Below are 24,315 nucleotides of genomic sequence, written 5' to 3' on the forward strand. Positions count from 1 at the left end.
CCTAAATATGTACACGGGTATACTAATAGTCCAGACTTTACTGTGACGGAACTGAGCTGCCCTACCTTGCCCTGTATCTTTAGTTATTTGACTATGAACGATTTGACTATGAAATAAACTTAAGACAAAAACACTCACCAATCAGCTGTATCCCTTGAGCAGACCTCAATTTGACGTCATACTCTCTATTTTTGCTTCTGTTGAGTTGCTCCTGCTTCTTTATCCTGCTCCTCTGCTGCTCTGCTTCACCTTGTATTTTAGTTAACTAATTTGGTTTTTAATTCTTGAAATATCACTCAATTATCTGACTCCAGTTTTAGAGAAAAAGAGAGAAATATTCACCAAGCACTGACCTGCTTTCCTGTGACATCACATTTTGATTTTATGCCCCCCGCTCACTGGTCCGTTCACTCATGCTCTCAGCAAGCTCCTTTCATTTCCGCCGCCACTGCTCCTCTGGTACCGCTCTCTCCCCACTCAACACCATTGTATTCTGCAATTCAACTGCCTGGTGATTAAATCAGGTGTGCTCTGCTTTAAAATGAGCACTGCCTTTTATTCAATGATTTATATCCAGGATCAAGTGTGGTCAGTGCTTCAATGTTGGGGATGTTGGCCTAATCGAGGAGGCTAATGTTGGTGCGTCTATCCTCCGCTGGGCAGACCGATGTCATGTATTCAACCAGCATTGTAACCCATGTATAATCTGACCTAAGTTGTACACCGTGAGAACAATGACCACTAGGTGGGAGACACTCCTAACCTGGACCTTCAGGTACAAAAGGGGAAGCTCCACCCACCTTCATCACTTGAGTGCTAAGAAATAAAGGACAGGTCACAGACTGACCTTCTCTCAAGCATGGGCCTCGTGTGCATTTTTACTGTATAGTAAGGAAGTATCAATGGCGACGAGAAACTGGGATTTAAACCACGCGAGCATGGCCACTAGCAGAACAGAAGAGAGGTACTGTGTTAAGGAATGGTTGGGACAGAGATTCAACATTGTTAAAGCAGCACTCAGTTCTCCAGGCAGACAAGGGCAGTCGGGCATGCCCCAACATGTAGTCGAACCCAGAGGGGGAGTTCGACAGAGACAATGGCAAGTTGAACGGCGATTCACGCCATTGCAAGGGACAATGCGACCAGTAATGGGGCCATCAACACCTGTTAATAGCGCACTCAAGGATAGTCACGGGGCAGTCAGGGACGATCGACTGGCAAGGGACCTTTTGTTTCCAACAGCAGCTCATGTTGGAGGCATGGAGGCACACACTCAGCCAGAGTTTGCAGAGATGAGCAAAATACCTGCAGAAATTGCAGAAATGAACACTGGGGGAAATCGCTGGAAGCTGAAGTTCAGCGAGTTCATGTGGAGCACGTATACAGTTCATACACCAGGACGCCACCGATAATGATGAAAGTGGTCCTCAATGGCATTCCAGTATCAATGGAGCTAGACACGGGGGCTAGCCAGTCACTGATAGGTATCAAACAGTTCGAAATGTTGTGGCCGTCCAAGGCCAGGAGGCCAAAATTATCGCCGATTGACGCACAGCTACGGACTTACACAAAGCAGATCATTCCGGTGCTAGGCAGCGCCACGGTAGTCGTGACCCACAAAGATTCGGAGAACAGGTTGCCACTCTGGATTGTCCCAGGGGACGGTCCCGCACTACTGGGGAGGAGTTGGCTTGCTGTCATGAACAGGAAATGGGGCGATGTCAACGCAATTTCCTCTGTGGAGCGAGTATCATGCTCACAGATCCTGGACAAATTTGGCTCATTATTTAAACCCGGCATCGGCACTTTCATGGGGGCCAAGGTAGTGATTCACATAAACCAGGCCAGTACACCACAAGGCCAGAGCGGTGCCGTACATGATGCGGGAAAAGATAGAAGGCGAATTGGACCGCCTGCTGAGGGAAGGCATCATCTCACCAGTCGAATTCAGTGACTGGGCGAGCCCGATCGTACCGGTGCTCAAGGCGGATGGGTTGGTCAGGATATGTGGTGATTACAAGGCCACCATCAATCGGGTGTCACTCCAAGACCAGTACCCGCTACCGAGAGCGGAGGACCTCTTTGCGACGCTATCCGGTGGCAAACTTTTTTCAAAATTGGACCTGACCTCAGCCTACTTGACCCAGGAGCTGGCGAGTGAGTCGAAGAAGCTGACCACCATCATGACACGCAAGGGGTTGTTTGAGTACAACAGATGTCCGTTCGGGATTCGCTCGGCCGCCGCGATCTTTCAACTAAATATGGAAAGCCTCCTCAAGCCGATTCCAGGGATGGTGGTTTTTCTGGACGACATCCTCATCACGGGTTACGATACTGAAGAACACCTCCATAATCTGGAGGAGATGCTACGCAGACTGGACCTGGTAGGGCTGCGACTGAAAAAGGCGAAGTGCGTCTTCCTAGCTCCAGAGGTAGAATTCCTGGGGATGAGGATAGCAGCCGACAGGATTAGCCCTACAGCGTCCAAGAGAGCACCCAGACCCCGTAACACGACGGAGCTGCGTTCGTTCCTAGGGCTCCTAAACTATTTTGGTAACTTTCGTCCCAAATTGAGCACGCTGCTAGAGCCGGTACACGTGCTCCTACGCAAAGGTCGCGAATGGGTCTGGGGGGACAGCCAGGAAAGGGCTTGTAATAGAGCACGCAATTTTTTATGTTCCAACACTCTGTTAACACTATACCCATGTAAGAAACTTGTGTTAACGTGCGATGCGTCGTCCTATGATGTCGGGTGTGTGTTGCAGCATGTCAATGTCAAGGGTCAGTTACAGCCGGTAGCTTATGCCTCCAGGAGTCTGTCCCAGGCAGAAAGGGGTTACGGGATGGTAGAAAAGGAGGCGCTCGCATGTGTATATGCGGTAAAGAAAATGCACCAGTACCTGTTTGGCAGGAAATTTGAGCTGGAGACAGATCACAAACCCCTAACGTCCCTTTTGGCCGACAACAAGGCCATAAATGCAAACGCATCGGCCCGCATACAGAGGTGGGCACTCACGTTAGCCGCCTATGACTATACAATTCGGCACAGACTGGGCACTGAAAACTGCGCCGATGCACTCAGCAGGCTCCCACTAGCCACCACTGAGGGGGCTACCGAGCATGCTGCTGAGATGGTCATGGCTGTTGAAGCTTGCAGAAGCGAAGGCTCACCCGTGACAGCCTGTCAGATTAAAATCTGGACAAATAGAGACCGCTATTGTCTCTCGTCAAGAAATATGTCCTGAATGGGGACTGGGCAGCCACGTACAGGGCATGCCCTGAGAAATTTAAACCATTTCACAGGCGCAGAGATGAACTCTCGATTCAGGCCGATTGCCTACTGTGGGGAAACCGAGTAGTCATGCCCCAGATGGGCAGAGAGGTGTTCATCAGAGAACCCCACAATGAGCACCCGGGCATTGTCATGATGAAGGCAATTGCCAGGTCACACGTTTGGTGGCCAGAGATAGACGCAGATCTTGAACTTTGTGTTCGCAGGTGCAACATGTGTGCCTAGCTGGGCAATGCACCCAGGGAAGCCCCCCCTTAGCCCCTGGCCGTGGCCCGCCAAGCCTTGGTCATGCATCCATGTGGACTACGCAGGTCCTTTCATGGGAAAAATGTTTTTGGTTGTAGTAGACGCCTACTCCAAATGGATCGAGTGTGACATTTTAAATTCAAGCACATCCTCTGCCACGGTAGAAAGTCTATGGGCAATGTTCGCTGCCCATGGTCTACCGGACATCTTGGTCAGCGACACTGGCCCGTGCTTCACAAGCACTGAATTCCAGGACTTCATGGCAGGCAATGGAATTAACCATGTCAGAACGGCACCGTTCAAGCCGGCCTCAAATGGCCAGGCAGAACGATCAGTGCAGATAATCAAACAGGGGATGCTCAGAATCCAAGGGGGTTCCCTACAAAGGCGCTTATCACGCCTCCTGTTGGCCTATAGATCCCGACCACACTCGCTCACTGGGGTTCCACCCGCAGAGCTGCTAATGAAAAGGACACTCAAAACCCGGCTATCCCTTATACACCCCACCGTGAAAGAAATTGTCGAGAGCAGGCACCAGCCACAATATGACTACCATGACAGGAATGCGAGGGCGCAATATATTGATGTAAATGATCCTGTTTTTGTCCTCAACTACGCTGCAGGGCCCAAATGGCTCGCAGGCACTGTGATTGCCAAAGAGGGAAATAGGATTCTGGTAGTTAAACTTACCAATGGACAAATCTGCCGCAAACATGTGGATCAAACAAAAAGGAGGTTCAGCAACCCCATAGAAGAAGCAGAGGAAGAACACGATGTAGAGTTCACTCCACCACAGGTGACCGCACACAGGAACCAAAGGGAGGAGAGCCCAATCACTGTGGGCAGTCTGGATAGGCCTGAGGCACCGCAAACAGCAGACACTCAGGCCAGAGCCCAACAACTGGAGCCCCAACTCAGGTGCTCTACAAGAGAGCGTAAACCACCAGAGAGACTCAACCTGTGATCCCAATAAGACTTTGGGGGGGAGGTGATGTCATGTATTCAACCAGCATTGCAACCCATGTATAATCTGACCTAAGTTGTACACTGTGAGAACAATGACCACTAGGTGGGAGACACTCATAACCTGGACCTTCAGGTATAAAAGGAGAAGTTCCACCCACCTTCATCACTTGAGTGCTAAGAAATAAAGGACAGGTCACAGACTGACCTTCTCTCAAGCATGGGCCTCGTGTGCATTTTTACTGTATAGTAAGGACGTATCAACCACATTGTCCGCATGCCAGACACGAGCCTCCCAAAGCAAGTGCACTACCCGGAACTCCTTCACTGCAAACGAGCAAAAGGTGGGTAGAGGAAACGTTACAAGGACACCCTCAAAGCCTCCCTGATAAAGTGCAACATCCCCACTGACACCTGGGAGTCCCTGGCCAAAGACCGCCCCAAGTGGAGGAAGTACATCTGGGAGGGCGCTGAGCACCTCGAGTCTCGTCACCGAGAGCATGCAGAAACCAAGCGCAGGCAGTGGAAGGAGCGTGCGGCAAACCTGTCCCACCCACCCTTTCCCTCTGTCACACCTGTGACAGGGACTGTGGTTTTCGTATTGGACTGTTCAGCCACCTAAGGACTCATTTTTAGAGTGGAAGCAAGTCTTCCTCGATTCCGAGGGACTGCCTATGATGATGATAATGATATACCCAGGAATGTGAGAGAGTTAAGGACAAGACTGTTGAATAAAGTAAACTCATACTGGTTGAAATAAATACAATCCTTGTGTGTTCCCTTGAGGTACAGAGTGTCTCGTGGTAGACCTTTATGTTAAATAAACCAAGCACTCGGGTTTAATTCTAGTGGGATAGAATTAAAAAGTAGACAGGTTATGTATCGAACCTAGGTTAGACCACACTTTGGAGTACTGTGTACAATTTTGGTCGCCATATTATAAAAAGGATACAGAGGAACTGGAGAGGATGCTAAAAAGATTTACAAGGATGATACCAGTTATACCGATCAGGAAAGGATAGACTGGCTGGGTCTCTTTTTCTCTTGAAAAGGGAAGGGTGAGTAGTGACCTAAGAGGCCTGTAAAATTATGAAAGGCTTTGATTGAGCAGACAGGGAGTGAAATGCTTCCAGGGGACTCTTAACGGGGCACAAGGATGTTTTGGCCTGGAGAAGAGGGCGCTGCTGCCTCCAAGGCAATTACTCCGGAGTTTTGGGATACGCTATCTTGGCACCCCTGCAGTTAATGCCCCGTAACGCTGACGTCATCGCCGTGCGTGCCGACCCCTCACTGCCCCACGGGGGAAATTGCCCCGCAGGCAGCGAGGCAGGCACGGGCGGATATCAATGCCAGACTAGCGTTGACCAGGCCGCCATCATGCAGCCCGGCACTCCGTTTTGGGTGCCATGCCGTTAGCCCAGTCTCGTGCATCCCTGGTGGCCCAGTGGCGGCCACTAAAGGGCCATGCAGAGTGCACAGCGGCCCGCCCCTTTAATGGAAGGGGAGGGGTGTTGCAGCGCGTCAGCGCTACGTGGGGACAGCGCTCAGCGGAGACAGCGGCTTTCGGGGGCTTAAGGCTCAATTCCGCATCGGGGGGGGCGGGACTTCCAGGCCGGGCTCGGACAATTACTATCTCTCATCTAGGACGTTCCACCTGGTACAGCTCTGATCTTCACTCCCTTAGGTCCAAGGGATGCAGACTTGAACAGATGTGGCGGACAAATGGTTTAGCCATTCACCGCCAGATCTGGCTGGACCACAGAAAGCACTAGCGGGTCCAGCTCTCGTCTGCCAAAATCACTCACTATTCCAGGATCATTCTGAAATGTAAAGATAAACCCCAGCTTCTATTCTCCACTGCAAACCGCCTTTTTAACCCCCTCTCCCCAGTCTCCGCCCTCACCTCCGACAGTAAGTGTGAGGAGCTCATGGACTAAGATTGAGACCATCTGTTCGGCCGCCTCTGCCTCTTCCCTTCCTTCCCCTAGACCACCGGGCCAAACTTCCTCTTAAGAAGCCCCTCGCCCTGACCTCACATCTTTCTCCAGTTTCTCTCCGATCTCCCCTCGTGATCTTTCAGAGCTCATCCTGTCCATGAGACCCACTTCCTGCTCCCTTGACCCTATTCCCACCAAACTGCTGACCGCCCAACTTCCTTTCCTGGCTCCCATGTTAGCTGACATTGTTAACGGTTCTCTCTCCTCAGGTACTGTCTCCCTCTCCCTCAAATCTGCTGTCATCCCTCTCCCCAAAAAACCAACCCTCGTCCCCTCCGTTCTTGCAAACTACCGCCCCATCTCCAACCTCCCTTTCCTCTCCATGGTCCAGGAACATGTTGTCGCCTCTTAAATCCGTGCCCATCTTTCCCGCAATTTCATGTTTGAATGCCTCCAATCCGGATACCGCACCTGCCACAGTACCGAAACGCTTCTCATCAAAGTCACAAATGACATTCTTTGTGACTGTAACAAAGGCAAACTATCCCTCCTTGTCCTTTTTGACCTGGCTGCAGCCTTTGACACGGTTGACCCTTCTCCAACGCCTCTCCACCGTCGTCCATCTGGGTGAGACTGCACTTACCTGGTTCCATTCTTACCTATCTAACCGAAGCCAGAGAATCTTCACGCCACCGCATCGTTACCTCTGGTGTCCCCCAAGGATCTATCCTTGGCCCCCTATTTCTCATCTATATGTTGCCCCTTGGCAACATCATCCAAAAACACAGCATCAGTTTCCACATGTACGCTGATAACATAAGAACATAAGAATTAGGAACAGAAGTAGGCCATCTAGCCCCTCGAGCCTGCTCCACCATTCAACAAGATCATGGCTGATCTGGCCGTGAACTCAGCTCCACTTACCCGCCCGCTCCCCGTAACCCTTAATTCCCTTATTGGTTAAAAATCTATCTATCTGTGATTTGAATACATTCAATGAGCTAGCCTCAACTGCTTCCTTGGATAGAGAATTCCACAGATTCACAACCCTCTGGGAGAAGAAATTCCTTCTCACCTCGGTTTTAAATTGGCTCCCCCGTATTTTGAGGCTGTGCCCCCTAGTTCTAGTCTTCCTGACCAGTGGAAACAACCTCTCTGCCTCTATCTTGTCTATCCCTTTCATTATTTTAAATGTTTCTATAAGATCACCCCCTATTGTTTTCGGTCCCCGCCAAAAACTCCATTCCCTAGCCACTGATTCCATCTCTCTCCCCAACTTCTGTCCGAGGCTGAACCAGACTGTTCGCAACCTTGGTATCATCTCTGACCTTAAAATGAGCTTCCAACCACATATCCACAGCATACTAAGACCGTCTATTCCCACCTCTGTAACATATCGCCCATCTCCACCCTTTGCCTCAGCTCATCCGCTGCTGAAGCCCTCATCCATGCCTGGCTGACATCCCACATTCTACTCTACGTAAACTAGAGGTGATTCAAAACTCGACTGCCCGTGTCATAACTCGCACCAAGTCTCATTCATCCATCACTCCTCTGCCCAAGCTCTGGAATTCCCTTCTTAAACCTCTCCACCTCTCTTTCCTCTTTCAAGACATTCCTTAAAACCCACCTCTTTGACCAAGCCTTTGATCACTTATGTAATTTCTACTTAGACGTCTTGGTATCAAAGTTTTTGTCATATAATGCTCCTGTGAAGCACCTTGGGACATTTTCACTACTTTAAAGGTGCTATATAAATTGTTGTTGTCATCTGCAAATTTAGAAATTGTGCTTTTGATTCCAAAGTCTAAATCGCTAATGTAAATTGGGAACAGTGGTTCCAGCACAGAGCCTTGTGGAACACCATTCCCCACCCCTTCTGTCACTCTGAATAGCTACTCTTTACCCCAACTCTGCATTCTATCTTGAAGCCGGCTAGTTATCTATTCTGCTACTTGTCCCCTGACTTCGCATGCTCTGACATTCATTAGTCTATTATATGGTACCTGAATGAAGGCCCTTTGAAAATCTAGATAAAGCTGGAATCATCAATCTCCACTGGGCTGTTGTGGGAGGGAAGGGATCTGGCAGGAGATAGATCCATCCACAAAGGGAGTAAAATGGGAGGGTAAGACAGCACTGTAGAATGGCACTGCCTGAGACCAGGGAGCAGGTTGGGAAATGGGATGGGTTGTGTGCACGGCTCTAAAGGGAAAAACACAAAGCAAGGAAGGAAACTTAAAAGGGTTTCCTTAATAAATAAATCATATTTGTAAAATAAAGGCAGACAGTTCTTCCAATAAAATCTTTTCTTTATTCAAAAATTAACTTTCAGAAGTAAGGTTGGAACTTGATGCTCATGATAATTACAGTGGAAATTTTTCAAACAGACAATTAGTGTACAAAATAGGGTAAAAATCCGACAACTGTATTTGGGACATTCGTGTTGTCTGTAGAACAGTTGAGGTTGTTTCCATCGTGATGTTTTCCGCCTTTTGGCCATTTTTGATCTACGAATTCTTCGACTTCAGACACTTTTCCAAACACAATACAAACAATTCCCTTACAAAGTTTTAGTTCTGATGGTCCCTAATGCATGTGGCGGGAGCACATCGCCTTGGCTGCTTTGGTTCCTGCACATGATCTGACAGCAAGGCAATAATCGCGTCACAAATCTGACCTGCAGACTTTGATCTGTAATAATCCGGTGGTGCATTGTACACGAGAAAATCGAGGAATGACACTGCGTTTCCTCTGACCTCGGGTAGCACATTCCTGAAGAGGTTGACACAGCTCCTTATGGACAAGTTAATCTGGTTGGGGAAGTCTTTGTCAATGTTGCTTAAATAGTTCTCAAAATCCAGGGTGGTCTCCTCCAAGGAAAGCTCTTGAAACATCTTGGACATGATTTCTGACTCCATTACTGGACCGTAGGAATTCAGCACGGATTTGCAGTTTTTGATGACTTCATTGCTCTCATCGTTGAGATGCAGCAGCAAGCTGATCAAGGTGGACGTGATGTGCTCAATATGTGCAGGGTTCATTTCCACAGTCCCAAATCTGATCAGTTTCCCAAATTCATTAAAAGCTGCAGCTCTCACTTTCTCAGTAAGTGCATCATTGCCAAGAATCGGATTCCTGGCCAAGCAGCCGACAACTTGATTTGAAAAAGGCCGTGTCATTATTTCCTGCGTTGGGTCATCATCAGCAGAAGAATTGTATGCCGACACAATCTGTAACTCCCATGGCCCAGCATATCCCTCACTCTACCATTACCATCATGTCATGAGACCAACACTGGTTCAATGAGGAATTTGAAGAGCATGCCAGGAGCAGCACCAGGCGTACCTAAAAATGAGGTGCCAACCTGGGGAAGCTACAACACACATTTATGCTAAGCAGCAGAAGCAGCATGACATAGACAGAGCTAAGTGATTCCACAACGGATCAGATCAAAGCTCTGCAGTCCTGCCACATCCAGTCGGGAATGGTGATGGACAATTAAACAACTAACGGGAAGAGCAGGCTCCATGAACATCCCCATCCTCAATGAAAGCGGAGCCCAGCATGCGAGTGCAAAAGGCTGAATGAAGCGTTTGCAACCATCTTCAGCCAGAAGTGCCGAGTGGATGATCCATCTCGGCCTCCTCCTGAGGTCTCCACCATCACCGAAGCCAGTCTTCAGCCAATTTGATTCACGTCACGTGATATCAAGAAACGGCTAAGCGCACTAGATACAACGAAGGCTAAGGGCCTCAACAAAATCCCGGCTGCCATGCTGAAGACTTGTGCTCCAGAACTAGCTGCGCCTCTACCCAAACTGTTCCAGTACAGCTATACCACTGGCATCTACCCAACAAAGTGGAAAATTGCCCAGGTATGTCCTGTCCATAAAAAGGACAAATCCAACCCTGCAATAATCGCCCCATCAGCCTACTCTCAATCATCAGCAAAGGAAACTGTCACCGACAGTGTTATTAAGCGGCAAGTACTCATCAATAGCCTGGTCACCATTGCACAATTTGAGTTCCGCCAGGACCACTTTGGTCCAAACATGGACAAAAGAGCTGAATTCTAAAGGTGAGGTGAGAGTGACTCAAGGCAGCATTTGACCGAGTGTGGCATCAAGGAGCCCTAATAAAATTAAAGTCAATGGGAATCATGCCTTGCACAAAGGAACATGGTTGTGGTTGTTGGAGGCCAGTTATCTCAGCCCCAGGACATTGCAGCAGGAGCTCGTCAGGGTAAGGTCCTAGACCCCACCATCTTCAGTTGCTTCATCAATGACCTTCCCTCCATTATAAGGTCAGAAGTGAGGACTGTACAGTGTGTAGTTCCATTCGGAACCCCTCAGATAATGAAACAGTCCATGCCCGCATATAGCAAGCCCTGGACAACATTCAGGCTTGGGCTGCTAAGTGGCAGGTAACAGTCACGTCACTCAAGTGCCAGACAATGACCAACTTATTCGGATACATACACTCACACACACTCACACACGCACGCACACAGGACAACACTTCAAATTTAAATCCCTCTAAGGCCTCAGCAACCTCTTCCAGCCCTACATCCCTCTGAGAACTCTGCAATCTGTTGGAGTACAGATTGCTGGCCTGCTGCGACACCCTGCAAGCCCCTTTCGACACTTGTAAACCCAGCGATGATGGCAGCAGTCTGAGCTTCCACTGCAGCAGTGAGATGTTGGGTTGCTTCTGCCTGTGCTGCAATGGAAGCAGCAAGATTTCCCATCACATCCACCATCATGTTTGGGTCCACAAGATCTCTCATGGAACTGCCCATCATTTCCATCCCAGAAATCATGGGCTCCAAGCTCTGCGCAAAACAGCGTGCAATGTTGGATCCGGACTCCTCCATGCTCCTTGACACTGACAAGAGGCTCTTTGGCAGGCTTGCCACTGCACCAAGCATTTCTGTGTGCATGCCCATCACCTTTCTTCTGAAGGCCGCCCCATCGAGTTCATCATTTGAGTCCTGCGGTGCAGACCTCGTGTGCAAACTCGCCCTCCGGGGATCTGGCACATGGGCGACCCTTTCCCCTTGTCCTGGCTGCAGCCCACTCATGCCCGGTGACTCACCATGTGCAGATCCCGCCTCTGTACTACCCTCTAAAGACTGCGCAGTGCCACTTTCTGAGCTTGCGTCAACGAGTGTCAGACGCAGTTCTGTTTTGTCGTCTTCTTCTTCTTCTTGTGCTTCTCTTCCGCCATAAGTGTCTTCCTTGTGTTCAGGTCCAGTTGCTACCGGTTCTTGGGTATCTGAAAGCAGAAAGGCAGGGGTGGGGGGGGGGGTAGCAAAATATCCATGCACACACCATCAGCAGCTTGTAAGTGAGAAGTGATTACGGGATGAGGGTGAAGTGGGATGTGAGAAGAAGGATTAGGTATAAGCATACCATCGTCATCATCAGCGCTGCTTTCCAGTTCTCCGTTCTCCATGGACTCTGTCCCTGCCCCTTCGATAATTTGGAACATTGATTCCTCCAGGTCTGTTAGGTCAACCCTGGCATGGTCGCCTCCCGCCTGCTGCTGCTCGCCGCGGTTATCAGCCACCTTTCCCTGCAAGAGAAAAGGAAGTGTGTCAGTGAGTGTAGGGCAATGCGTTTGGGTGATGCGCCTGCCATAGTTGAATAGCTGACAGTGTGTGCAAAGTATGAGATGTGGCTGTGAGTGTTGCAGAAGCGGTGAAGTGAAGCCATGACTGTGAGATGTGGGTGGTGACAGCTAGAGATTGTGGGTCGGTGAGTGAGGCATTGAGCAGTGCGTGAGGCTAGGGGTGCAGATGGTGGGATTGGCAGAAGAACCAAAGGTGACTTGAGGGAAAAACTTTTTTAAAGCAGATGGTAGTTAGGATTTGTAATGCACTGCCTGAGAGGGTAATGGAGGCAGACTCAATCGTGGCTTTCAAAGGGAATTGGGCAAGTACCTGAATGAAAAAAAGTTGCAGGGATACGGGGAAAGGGCGGGGAGAGTGGGACTAGCTAGAGTGCTCTTGCAGAGAGCCGGCACGGGCTCGACGAGCCGAGTGGCCTCCTTCTGTGCTGTAATCATTATATGACATTTGCTGAAGCCTTCACTCACCTTGACGAGCCGGGTGAGGTCATTAAGCTTCTTCCGGCACTGGATGGGCGTCCTGGGAACCAGACTCGCCGCGGTAACGGCTTTCGCTATCTCCTTCCAGACCCGCCTGTATTTGAGTCTTGAAGGCTTCTTGCCCCCTTGCGGGAATAGGACATCTCGTCGTTGTCGGACCCCGTGGACCAAGGCCTTCAGGGCCGTATCCGAAAACCGCTTCGCCCTTGACCGCCGGTGTCTCTCCATGCCTGGCAACAAAAGCGCCTCCTCGCCTTTAAGGAGAGCCAAGGCCTAACTTTATTGGGGCTGCTTGATTGCACCCGATTTTGGACACCTCCCCACCCTTTCCTCTCTTCCCTTTAGAGATCAGTGCTGCAGTTGTGTGAACAAGCGCCAAAAATTCATGCTGGGTGCAGCACTGAAACAGGCGCAACGGAATAGCGGCGGACGCTGCCTGCGCCGGTTTGAGGCCTTATCCAAGGTACCTCGCGCCGTAAAAGAGGGCACTGCGCAGGCGCCGGGATGGGCGGGGTATTCGAACCGTCTGATTGACATCTTGCGTCATGACATCACAGGGCGCATTGAGTCCAGACAGAGTTTGCGCAGTGACATCAGTTTGTGCGTGATGACGCCACAACCCCGATCCCGCCCCTTACGAACTGACGTCGAACATCGGCGGGAAGGCGGTGTCCGCTCGGCGCCCAGCCAGTCTGCGGCGTCACGGAGCCCTGCAAATGGAGGCTGAGTGTCGCCGGGGTAAGTCCGCCGGTCGCCGTAACTATAGCGACCGGGGCCTGGCTGCAGCAGCGGGGACCCTGGGCCGCGCTGACCCGGCTCTCGCCGCCCTCTGACAGCCGCGGCCCGGTTGATGCTGTCCGTTCACAGCGAGTGAGAATGGGGAGGTGAGCGGCTGGGATTACAGAGGGTATGCGGCACACAAACAGGCCATTCAGCCAGTGGCTCATCGGGCGGCACTCATCTGAGTCACAAGGTTGTGGGTTCCACTCCAGAGACTTGGAAAAAGACTTGTATTTATATAGCGCCTTTCACGACCACTGGATGTTCCAAAGCGCTTTACAGCCAATGGAGTACTTGAGCACAAAAATCTAGGCTGACACAGTGCTGAGGGAGCGCTACACTGTCGGAGGTGCTGCCTTTCGGATGAGACGTTAAACCGAGGCCCCATCTGCTCTGCAAACCGTGGATGTAAAAGATCCATGGCACTTTTTATAAAACTGCAGAGACTATTTGTCCTAACTTGCGCTTCTGCACATAAGCGAGTTATACAAATAGTCTCTGAGCTTCCCCCCCCCCCAGCGCAAGTTACACTGACCCTTTTCTGCGCATGCGTCAAAACCGGCCCCCAACACCACATTGCCTGCTGAGCCTCCGGTAGCCGAGCCCCAAGCTCCCTGCTGAGCTGCCGAGTCTCGAACCGGGAGGAGAGCGGCAGGCAGAGAGAGCCAGCGGGTGACCAGGGTGGAGAGAGAGCGAGCCTGGTTTGGGTTGGTGGGGGTGGGAAAGAGACTGTTTGGCTGGGGGTGGGGAGGAAGAAAGAGAGCATGATTGGGGGGAGGGGGAAAGGGAGGAGCCTGTTGCGGATGGAGGAGAGATAGAGGGAACTCGGGGAAGGCAAATTACTTTCTTCCAACTCCCTTTACACCTACACCCAAAATCATTGGAGTGGATGAAATCCAGACATCGACACTGATATTTCATACCCAATAAACCTGTTAATAATCCACACACACTGTCCCATCTATGGCGGGAGGGTAAGATATTGCGCTTGTGTAAGGGAATTCGGCTGGGGGAGGGATGTGTCCTTTCTGACTGCTGAAGTTTAAATGGAATGGATCATGTCTCAATGTGCAGTGTTAGGCTGGGCAGTTCCATTTACACATTCCAGAGAAACTTCAGGGTGTGGCTTATCCTCCAAGGGGACAAATCAGCAATAGGTCATGTGATAATGGAGAACCAGTCAGAGAAACGGCTGCAATTCAGTTAGTACAAATAAACACATCCTTGAAGAACAGAGGAGTTATTCCTGGTGTTCTGGCAAATATTTATCCTTCAATCAACATAACAAAAACAGATTATCTGGTCATTAACACATTGTTGTTTGTGGGAACTTGCCGTGTGCAAATCTGCTGCCGCATTTCCTATATTATATCAGTGACTACACTCCAAAATCTCTCAAAAGCCAGGTATCACAGAGAAGGCAACTACAGCCTTTTCTCAGAAAGGAACCATCTCTTCAACCCCCTTTCCCCCCACAGACCTGTCTTGTCTGTCAGTTGCTTTCTCCGCCTTGATTCATTTCTATGGAGTAACAAACCCTACCATTCAGCAAAACTAAAACCATCAGATGGCTGCGGTCAGTACCTCAAATAATTTGGTACTAACTCCCATCAGCCTCTTTGGCTGCTTGTTTGGGTTAAATCCAGTTTTGTGCAACTTCTGGGGAATAAGATAAGTACGTGGAAGGAGAAAAAATTGCAGGGCTATGGGGAAAGAGCAGGAGAGTGGAACTAACTAGATTGCTCTTCGAAAGAGCTGGCACAGACTCGATGGACTGAATGGCCTCCTTCTGTGCTGTACTATTCTATGATTTCCCTTTCCCCAATCTGCAGCACTCATTGCCTGTCCCATGCACTCTCATGAGCTCATGACAGTGGAATGGCTTCATACACAAGTTTGAAATGTTGGTGTGTACTGCGAAAGTAAGAAAGAGCTTGCCTTCATAGCTTATTATCACATCCTTTGGATGTCTTGAAAAGCTGTGATCCAATCAGTTACTTTTTGATATGTATTATGTAGGTGAATGTGGCAGACAATCTGCGGACAGGAAAGTACAGGTGGAGCGTCAGAAATCCGGAAACCTTGGGACCGAGGCCATTACAGAATTTGGATATTTCTGGATTTTGGAACGTCTTTCTGACGTCCCGAAACTGGAAACGCCCGGGCTGAGATAAGGAGCAGCGGGCCAAGGTAAGGAGCAGTGGGCGGGAGGAGGGGGGTGAGGAAAGGAATGGGGGGTCCAGCAGGGCCAGAAGAGTTTGCGGGCAGGGGGCCTGGAGAGTGTGGAGGGCAGTGGGGGTTGACAGTTCCAGGTTCAGCCGTGTGTCAGGGTCTGGGGTTCCGGGTCAGGAGTTGGCGGTCAGGAAAAACCTGCGTTGAAGACCTGCAAAAAAGGTAATTTAAAGTTTTTATTTTTTACTTTTTCAGCGGCTAATTCGGTTTTTAAAAAAATGTCTGGATTCCGGACCATTTTTCGGATTCCAGACGACCCCGCCACGGATCAGTCCGGATTTCGTAACTCTGGATTTCGGATGCTCAACCTGTACCAAAGTCACTAATTCGCCTGATCTGTTTCGTGTTCAATGAGGGACACCCGGAGGAGCTCCCCTGCCTCTCTTCAAATTGTGACATAGGGTCTTACATGTCCAACTAAAGCAGAAAATGGGTTTTAATCTCCTGAAAGACGGCATCTCTGACTGCAGCACTCCCTAAGCATCTACAGCCTCTAATTCAGAGATGAGTGTTACCAACTGAGCCAAACTGAGGAACATAGGAACAGGAGTGGCCATTCAGCCCCTTGGGTGTGTTCTGTCATTCAATTAGGTCATGGCTAGGTATTACAGGAAATATGTATTGGGGACCAGTTACATCACAATTTCAGGCCAATATCTGTCGAATGCAATGTGGAGAAATCTGAACTACATGATGTATTCACGATCAGAGCTCTGTTCAGCAGTGGGTTAAAGTCTAAAGAGCTGACGGGACCACTCATAACATTAATTGCATTTAACTTTCAAAATATCCTAAATAGATCGCAACACTCTAACGTGCAGCTGGGATGCAAACTCCATTATACTTACTGCTGCCTAGGTGGCTCACAAGGGAAACATAGAAAATAGGTGCAGGAGTAGGCCATTCGAGCCTGCACCGCCATTCAATGAGTTCATGGCTGAACATGCAACTTCAGTACCCCATTCCTGCTTTCTCGCCATACCCCTTGATCCCCCTAGTAGTAAGGACTACATCTAACTCCTTTTTGAATATATTTAGTGAATTGGCCTCAACAACTTTCTGTGGTAGAGAATTCCACAGGTTCACCACTCTCTGGGTGAAGAAGTTTCTCCTCATCTCGGTCCTAAATGTCTTACCCCTTATCCTTAGATTGTGACCCCTGGTTCTGGACTTCCCCAACATTAATAAGAACATAAGAATTAGGAACAGGAGTAGGTCATCTAGCCCCTCGAGCCTGCTCAGCCACCCAACAAGATCATGGCTGATCTGGCCGTGGACTCAGCTCCCCATAACCCTTAATTACCTTATTGGTTAAAAATTTATTTATCTGTGATTTGAATATATTCAATGAGCTAGCCTCAACTGCTTCCTTGGGCAGAGAATTCCACAGATTCACAACCCTCTGGTTAAAAAAGAAATTCCTTCTCAACTCGGTTTTAAATTGGCTCCCCCGTATTTTGAGGCTGTGCCCCCTAGTTCTAGTGTCCCCGACCAGTGAAAACAACCTCTCTGCCTCTATCCTGTCTATCCCCTTCATTATTTTCAATGTTTCTATAAGATCACCTCTCATCCTTCTGAACTCCAACGAGTAAAGACCCAGTCTACTCAATCTATCATCATAAGGTAACCCCCTCATCTCTGGAATCAGCCTAGTGAATCGTCTCTGTACCCCTTCCAAAGCTAGTATATCCTTCCTTAAGCAAGGTGACCAAAACTGCACGCAGTACTCCAGGTGCGGCCTCACCAATACCCTGTACAGTTGCAGCAGGACCTCCCTGCTTTTGTACTCCATCCCTCTTGCAATGAAGGCCAACATTCCATTTGCCTTCCTGATTACCTGCTGCACCTGCAAACTAACTTTTTTGGGGATTCATGCACAACGAGCCGGCGCCTCACAACTTGAGCCGCCTCGGGGAAATCCCCTCCGTGCCTTTCAGTTCCGCGCGGAGGGGTTTCCTGTACGGGCTGCTCCTGCACACCCTCAACTTTGCCATCCTCGCCGGCCGTCCGGACGCGCCATGGCGTACCATCTTGCCGTCCGGAGGAGGCGGGGGTCCCCGATGGAGGGCACTCTACGCAGGGGTCCTCCCACTATTCATCGGGGACTTGGCCTGGAGGGTGGTGCACGGAGCAGTGCCGTGCAACAAATTTTTAAGCCGGTTCACGGACTCCCAGGCCGCCTGCAATTTCTGCGGTCTGGAGGAGTCCGTGTTCCATGTTTTTATTGAGTGCACAAGGTTGCAGCCCCTGTTCCATTATTTGAAGGGGCTGCTCCTGAAATTCTGGCTGCACTTCAGTCCCACTCTCCTGATCTTTGGGCACCCTGTGCGGAGGGGAGCGGGTAGGTCCGAGGGCCTCCTCGTAGGACTGCTCCTGGGCATGGCCAAGGGTGCCATCAGCCGGTCCAGGCAGCGGGCGGTCGAGGGGGGTCGTTCAACCTGACTGCCTGCCTCTCTTCCGCTCTTACATCCGGTCCAGGGTGTCCTTGGAGATGGAGCACGCGGTGTCCACCGGTACGCTCGCGGCCTTCCGCGAGAGGTGGGCACCGGAGGGACTGGAGTGCATCATCACGCCCGGCAACCAAATTTTAATTTGATTTTACGTTTTAAAGTTTAATTTGTTTTCATTGCCGGTGCTTTTAGTGTCCCCCTCCCCTTTTATAAGGGGCACTGGAAAAATTTGATTTTAGCGCCCCAAAAAAAACACAAAAAAAAATAGAAAAAAAAAAAGGGGCCTTGAAAATGTCTGCTGTGTCACCCAGGTCGGGTGGCATGGTTTTAATGTTTATGTTTTTGCAGGTAAACTCAAAAGAGTTTCATGCACAACGACCCCCAGGTCCCTCTGCACTGCAGCATGTTGTAATTTCTCCCCATTCAAATAATATTACCTTTTACTGTTTTTTTTCCCCAAGGTGGATGACCTCACATTTTCCGACATTGTATTCCATTTGCCAAACCTTAGCCCATTCGCTTAACCTATCTAAATCTCTTTGCAGCCTCTCTGTGTCCTCTACACAACCTGCTTTCCCACTAATCTTTGTGTCATCTGCAAATTTTGTTACACTACACTCTTCCAGGTCATCTATGTATATTGTAAACAGTTGTGGTCCCAGCACCGATCCCTGTGGCACACCACTAACCACCGATTTGCAACCCGAAAAGGACCCATTTATCCCGACTCTCTGCTTTTTGTTAGCCAGCCAATTCTCGATCCATGCTAATACATTTCCTCTGACTCTGCGTACTTTTATCTTCTGCAGTAACCTTTTGTGTGGCACCTTATCGAATGCCTTTTGGAAATCTAAATACACCACATCCATCGGTACACCTCTATCCACCATGCTCGTTATATCTTCAAAGAATTACAGTAAATTAGTTAAACATGATTTCCCCTTCATGAATCCATGTTGCGTCTGCTTGATTGCACTATTCCTATCTAGATGTCCCGCTATTTCTTCTTTAATGATAGCTTCAAGCATTTTCCCCACTACAGATGTTAAACTAACCGGCCTATAGTTACCTGCCTTTTGTCTGCCCCTTTTTTAAACAGAGTCGTTACATTAGCTGCTTTCCAATCCGCTGGTACCTCCCCAGAGTCCAGAGAATTTTGGTAGATTATAACGAATGCATCTGCTATAACTTCCGCCATCTCTTTTAATACCCCAGGATGCATTTCATCAGGACCAGGGGACTTGTCTACCTTGAGTCCCATTAGCCTGTCCAGCACTACCCCCCCTAGTGATAGTGATTGTCTCAGGGTCCTCCCTTCCCACATTCTCGTGACCAGTAATTTTTGGCATGGTTTTTGTGTCTTCCACTGTGAAGACCGAAGCAAAATAATTGTTTAAGGTCTCAGCCATTTCCACATTTCCCATTATTAAATCACCTTTCTCATCTTCTAAGGGACCAACATTTACTTTAGTCACTCATTTCCGTTTTATATATCTGTAAAAGCTTTTACTATCTGTTTTTATGTTTTGCGCAAGCTTACATTCGTAATCTATCTTCCATTTCTTTATTGCTTTCTTAGTCATTCTTTGCTGTCGTTTAAAATTTTCCCAATCTTCTAGTTTCCCACTAACCTTGGCCACCTTATACGCATTGGTTTTTAATTTGATATTCTCCTTTATTTCCTTGGTTATCCACGGCTGGTTATCCCTTCTCTTACCGCCCTTCTTTTTCACTGGAATATCTTTTTGTTGAGCACTATGAAAGAGCTCCTTAAAAGTCCTCCACTGTTCCTCAATTGTGCCACCGTTTAGTCTGTGTTCCCAGTCTACTTTAGCCAACTCTGCCCTCATCCCACTGTAGCTACCTTTGTTTAAGCAGAGTACACTCGTTTGAGACACTACTTCCTCACCCTCAATCTGTATTACAAATTCAACCATTCCGTGATCACTCATTCCGAGAGGATCTTTTACGAGGAAATCGTTTATTATTCCTGTCTCATTACACAGGACCAGATCTAAGATAGCTTGCTCCCTTGTAGGTTCTGTAACATACTGTTCTAAGAAACAATCCCGTATGCATTCTATGAATTCCTCCTCAAGGCTACCCTGCGCGATTTGATTTGACCAATCGATATGCAGATTAAAATCCCCCATGATTACTGCCGTTCCTTTTTCATATGCCTCCATTATTCCCTTGATTATTGTCCACCCCACCGTGAAGTTATTATTTGGGGGCCTATAAACTACGCCCACCAGTGACTTTTTCCCCTTACTATCTCTAATCTCCACCCACAGTGATTCAACATTTTGTTCATTAGAGCCAATATCATCTCTCACAACTGCCCTGATATCATCCTTTATTAACAGAGCTACCCCACCTCCTTTCCCTTCTTGTTTATCTTTCCGAATTGTTAGATACCCCTGTATGTTTAATTCCCACCCTGCAACCATGTTTCTGTAATGGCCACCAAATCATACTCATTTGTAATGATTTGTGCCGTCAACTCATTTACTTTATTTCGAATGTTGCATGCGTTTAGGTAGAGTGTTTTAATACTAGTTTTTAAACCATGATTTTTAGTTTTGACCCCTCCTGCAGCCCCTTTATAGTCATACATATTGTCCCTTCCTATCACCTTGTGGTTTACACTTACCCCAGTGTTACTCTACTCTGTCGCCTCCTGCCTTTTGCATTCTTTCTTGGGGTTCTGTTCATCTGAGCTCTCACCCACTCTAACTAGCTCAGAGCCCTCTCCTGGGTTCCCATCCCCCTGCCAAGCTAGTTTAAAGCCCTCCCAACCGTACTATCAAAACCACCCGCGATAACATTGGTCCCGTCTCTGTTGAGGTGTAACCTGTCCGACTTGTAAAGGTCCCACCTTCCCCAGAAGCGGTCCCAATTGTTCAGGAAACTAAAGCCCTCCCTCCTACACCAAAGGGAGAGTGGAGAGCACCAGTTCCAACTGTCACAGGACGGGAGAGTGGAGAGCACCAGTTCCAACTGTCGCAGGAGAGAGAGTGGAGAGCACCAGCTCCAACTGTCGCAGGAAACATTACGAATGTCTGGAGGTGGTACATGGGATGCCCCTCCCCCAATTAATATTTAAATGAAGTGTGTATTTCAAGGAAACCCATTCCCTGTTTTCCCCATGCCTCAGGAATGTGCGATTCAGTAGGGGGCCGTGTAACGGATGTTAGCCCACTTTTCCGATCGGCTCGATTTCCAGCTGTAAATTGGGAAAACCAAATAAAGTGTTAGAAATGAAACATTGGTGAGGGGTCTCGCCAGAGCTCGCCTTAGAAAAATTAATAATGTACATCGCGCACACACCCACTCGTGGAATTGCTCCTACCCTGCTGCCACTGTCCTTTGTGAAGTGTCTCATGACATTGTATTATGTTCAAGGCATTGTCTAAGGCTACATATAGTGACACCGCTATTCCCAGCCAGAATGGAGATGATTGGGCAATGCCCGTCAATCACACCTGGACTGGGACTGATTTTACGCACATAATTTGTATTTAACTATCCTCCACTGTTGTTTATCGGGAGACTTTGTTGTAGTTTGGTGCGTTTTGGGGATCCTACAAATCCCCTGGGAGGACAGACGTCCTCGATCAGGCCAACAGCCCCAGCATTGAAGCACTGACCACATTCGATCAGCTCTGCTGGACAGGCCACATAGTTTGCATGCCAGACACAAAACTCCCAAAGCAAGCGCGCCACTCGGAACTCGTCCACGGCAAACGAGCCAAAGGTGGGCAGCGGAAACGTTACAAGGACACCCTCAAAGCCTCCTTGATAAAGTGCGACATCCCCACTGACATCTGGGAGTCCCTGGCCAAAGACCGCCCTAAGTGGAGGAAGAGCATCCGGGGGGGGCGCTGAGCATCTCGAGTCTCGTCGCCGAGAGCATGCAGAAATCAAGCGCAGGCAGCGGAAGGAGTGTGCGGCAAGCCAGACTCTCCGCCCACCCTTTCCCTCATACACTGTCTGTCCCACCTGTGACAGACTGTGGTTCTCGTATTGGACTGTTCAATCACCTAAGAACTCATGCTAACAGTGGAAGCAAAGATTCCGAGGGACTGCCTATGATGATGATGTAGTAGTTTGGTCATGAGGTCTATTAGCTGTACTTGTAGAGACTGTATTGCAATAGACTGCTGTGAATCCTGCCATCAGTCCTGCTCCACCTCCAACTCATTGGCTGACACAGTGGTGTCAATAGACTCTGATTCTAATGCCGGTTGTTTTGGGAAGGGTAGCTAAATCATAGACTTTTACAGCACAGAAGGCAGCCATTCGGCCCATCATGCCTGTGCTGGTTCAGCTATCCAAGCAGTCCCACTCCCCTGCTCTCTGCACAGCCCTGTGAATCTCTGCTTTGTCTCCCTTTACCAGCTGCTAACATGACTTAACACTATTTTATTCTGCGGTTCGACTGCCTGGTGATCAAATTGTGTTATCTGATTTAGAATGAGCACTACCTTTTATTTAATGATTTATACCCGAGAAAGTGGGGCTGTTAAGGACAAGGCTGTTGAATAAAATAAACTCGTACTGGTTGAAAGAAATGCAAGTCTTGTGTGTTCTGAGGCACAGAATGTCTCACAGAAGACCTTTATGGTAAATAAACCCAGCACTCGGTTAATTCTAGTGGGATAGATTTGAAAAGTAGACAAGTTATTCTAAACTTGTATTGCATCTTGGTTAGACCTCACATGGAGTCCTGCGTACAATTCTGGACATCATATTATAAAAATATCAGAAATGCGAGGTTAATACATATCAGGAAAGGATAAACAGGCTGGGTCTCTTTTTCTCTTGAAAAGAGAAGGCTGAGGGGTGACCTAATAGAGGTCTTTAAAATGATGAAGGCTTTGAGCAGACGCAGAGAGGGTGTTTTCACTTGTGGGGAAGAGCAAAACGAGAGGCTACCAATATAAAATATAAACAGAAAGTACTCAACAGGTCAGGCAGCATCTGTGGAGTGAGAGAAACAGTTAACATTTCAGGTCGATGACCTTCAGAACTATAAAACGTTAGAGATGTAACAAATTTTAAGCAAGTGCAGGGTTAGGGAAAGGGGGGAGGGGAGGAAAGAACAAAAGGGAAGGTCTGTGATGGGGTGGACGGCAGGAGTAATTAAATGACAAAAGGGATAATTGTTCAAAGTAATGGGAGATGGTAACGGGACAAGTAAAGACACAAAAGATGGGTCTAGAAGTAGTGTAATTGGGAAGAGTGACTATTTGTCCTAACTCACTTTTGCGCATGCGTCAAGAGTTAGGACAAATAGTCATGACTCCGCCCCTACCACCCCCCCCCCCCCCAAGGCAATTTACACTAACCCTTTTCTGTGCATGCGTCCCCCTCTCCGATGCCCAATCCGAAACCGGCCTCAAACATCACGTTGCAGCCCCGAGCCTCAGAGCAGTTTGAGTGAAGAATGTGGGCAGCGGGCCAAGAGATAAGTGGGCCGGCCAGGAGCAGTTCATTTGAGTGAAGATTCAAGCGGCACCATAAAGTGTTTCATGTGGAGAGAGAGAGAGAGCGAGGGCGCGGAGAGAGAGAGAGAGAGAGAGCCTGGGTAGAGAGAGCTTGGGGTAGGGGGGAAGGGGAGAGCCTATGGGGAGAGAGAGAGCTTGTGGGGGAAAGATCGGAGGGAACTTGGAAGATGGATCACGTTTTTGCCAAACCCCTGGTGCGTGCAAGCTCGGTGCGTGTGTGATAAGGGACATCGTTGGTGTGGATGAAATCCAGAAGTCACTATTCACTTCATACTGTCACTGTTCACTTCATACCCAATAAACCTGTTAATCTGCACATCTATTTGGGCGGTGGGGGTGGAGGGATGAGGTCATGCACTTGTGCTCTGGTAAAGGACTTCAGCTGTGGGAGGGAGTACATGTGCTGGGGTAAGGGTCTTCACCTGGCGGATGCAGCACTTGCGCTGGTGTAAGGGATTTCGACTGGAACTTGGTGGCTTTTGGGGAGATCTATCCTCTGGCTTCTGAAGTCAAAATGGATTGAATTACAAATTGGAAAGTCAGTCAGAACATGGGCTGGGCAGTTCCAGTTACACATTCCAGAGGAACTTCAGGGTGTGGCTTATCCTCCGAGGGGACCAATCTGCAGGAGGTCATGTGAAAATGGAGAGCCAATCAGAGAAACAGCTGCCTTTCAATTAGTACAAATAGACGCATCCAATTGGGAATGGCAGGATCATCATCAGCTGCTAACTGAAAAAATAGGGGTAGAGGTTATGATCTGAAATTGTTGAACACAATGTTGATTCCAGAAGG

The 24,315-nt window shown here is 48.8% G+C and overlaps 1 protein-coding gene across 1 annotated transcript; it reads right to left on the reverse strand.

Annotated features, from left to right (window-relative positions):
• Positions 1–8,729: 8,729 nt before the first annotated feature.
• LOC139239086 (myb-related transcription factor, partner of profilin-like) lies at positions 8,730–13,056 on the reverse strand. Its single transcript, XM_070867604.1, has 3 exons — positions 12,537–13,056; positions 11,852–12,014; positions 8,730–11,714 (listed from the first exon to the last, which is right to left on the reverse strand). Exons 1-3 carry the CDS (start codon positions 12,774–12,776, stop codon positions 10,984–10,986), a joined length of 1,134 nt encoding a protein of 377 aa, XP_070723705.1. The 5' UTR covers positions 12,777–13,056; the 3' UTR covers positions 8,730–10,983.
• Between the last annotated feature and the right edge of the window lie 11,259 nt (positions 13,057–24,315).

Source organism: Pristiophorus japonicus, chromosome 26 (genome assembly GCF_044704955.1).
Source record: "Pristiophorus japonicus isolate sPriJap1 chromosome 26, sPriJap1.hap1, whole genome shotgun sequence".
NCBI lineage: Eukaryota > Metazoa > Chordata > Chondrichthyes > Pristiophoridae > Pristiophorus > Pristiophorus japonicus.

Excerpts from the sequence above, each read along its gene's own strand:
- LOC139239086 (XM_070867604.1), bottom strand. The coding sequence starts at position 12,776 with ATGGAGAGACACCGGCGGTCAAGGGCGAAGCGGTTTTCGGATACGGCC. Across the intron at positions 12,015-12,536 it reads ACCTCACCCGGCTCGTCAAG|GGAAAGGTGGCTGATAACCG; the intron begins GTGAGTGAAGGC and ends TTTCTCTTGCAG. Across the intron at positions 11,715-11,851 it reads CAGCGCTGATGATGACGATG|ATACCCAAGAACCGGTAGCA; the intron begins GTATGCTTATAC and ends TTCTGCTTTCAG.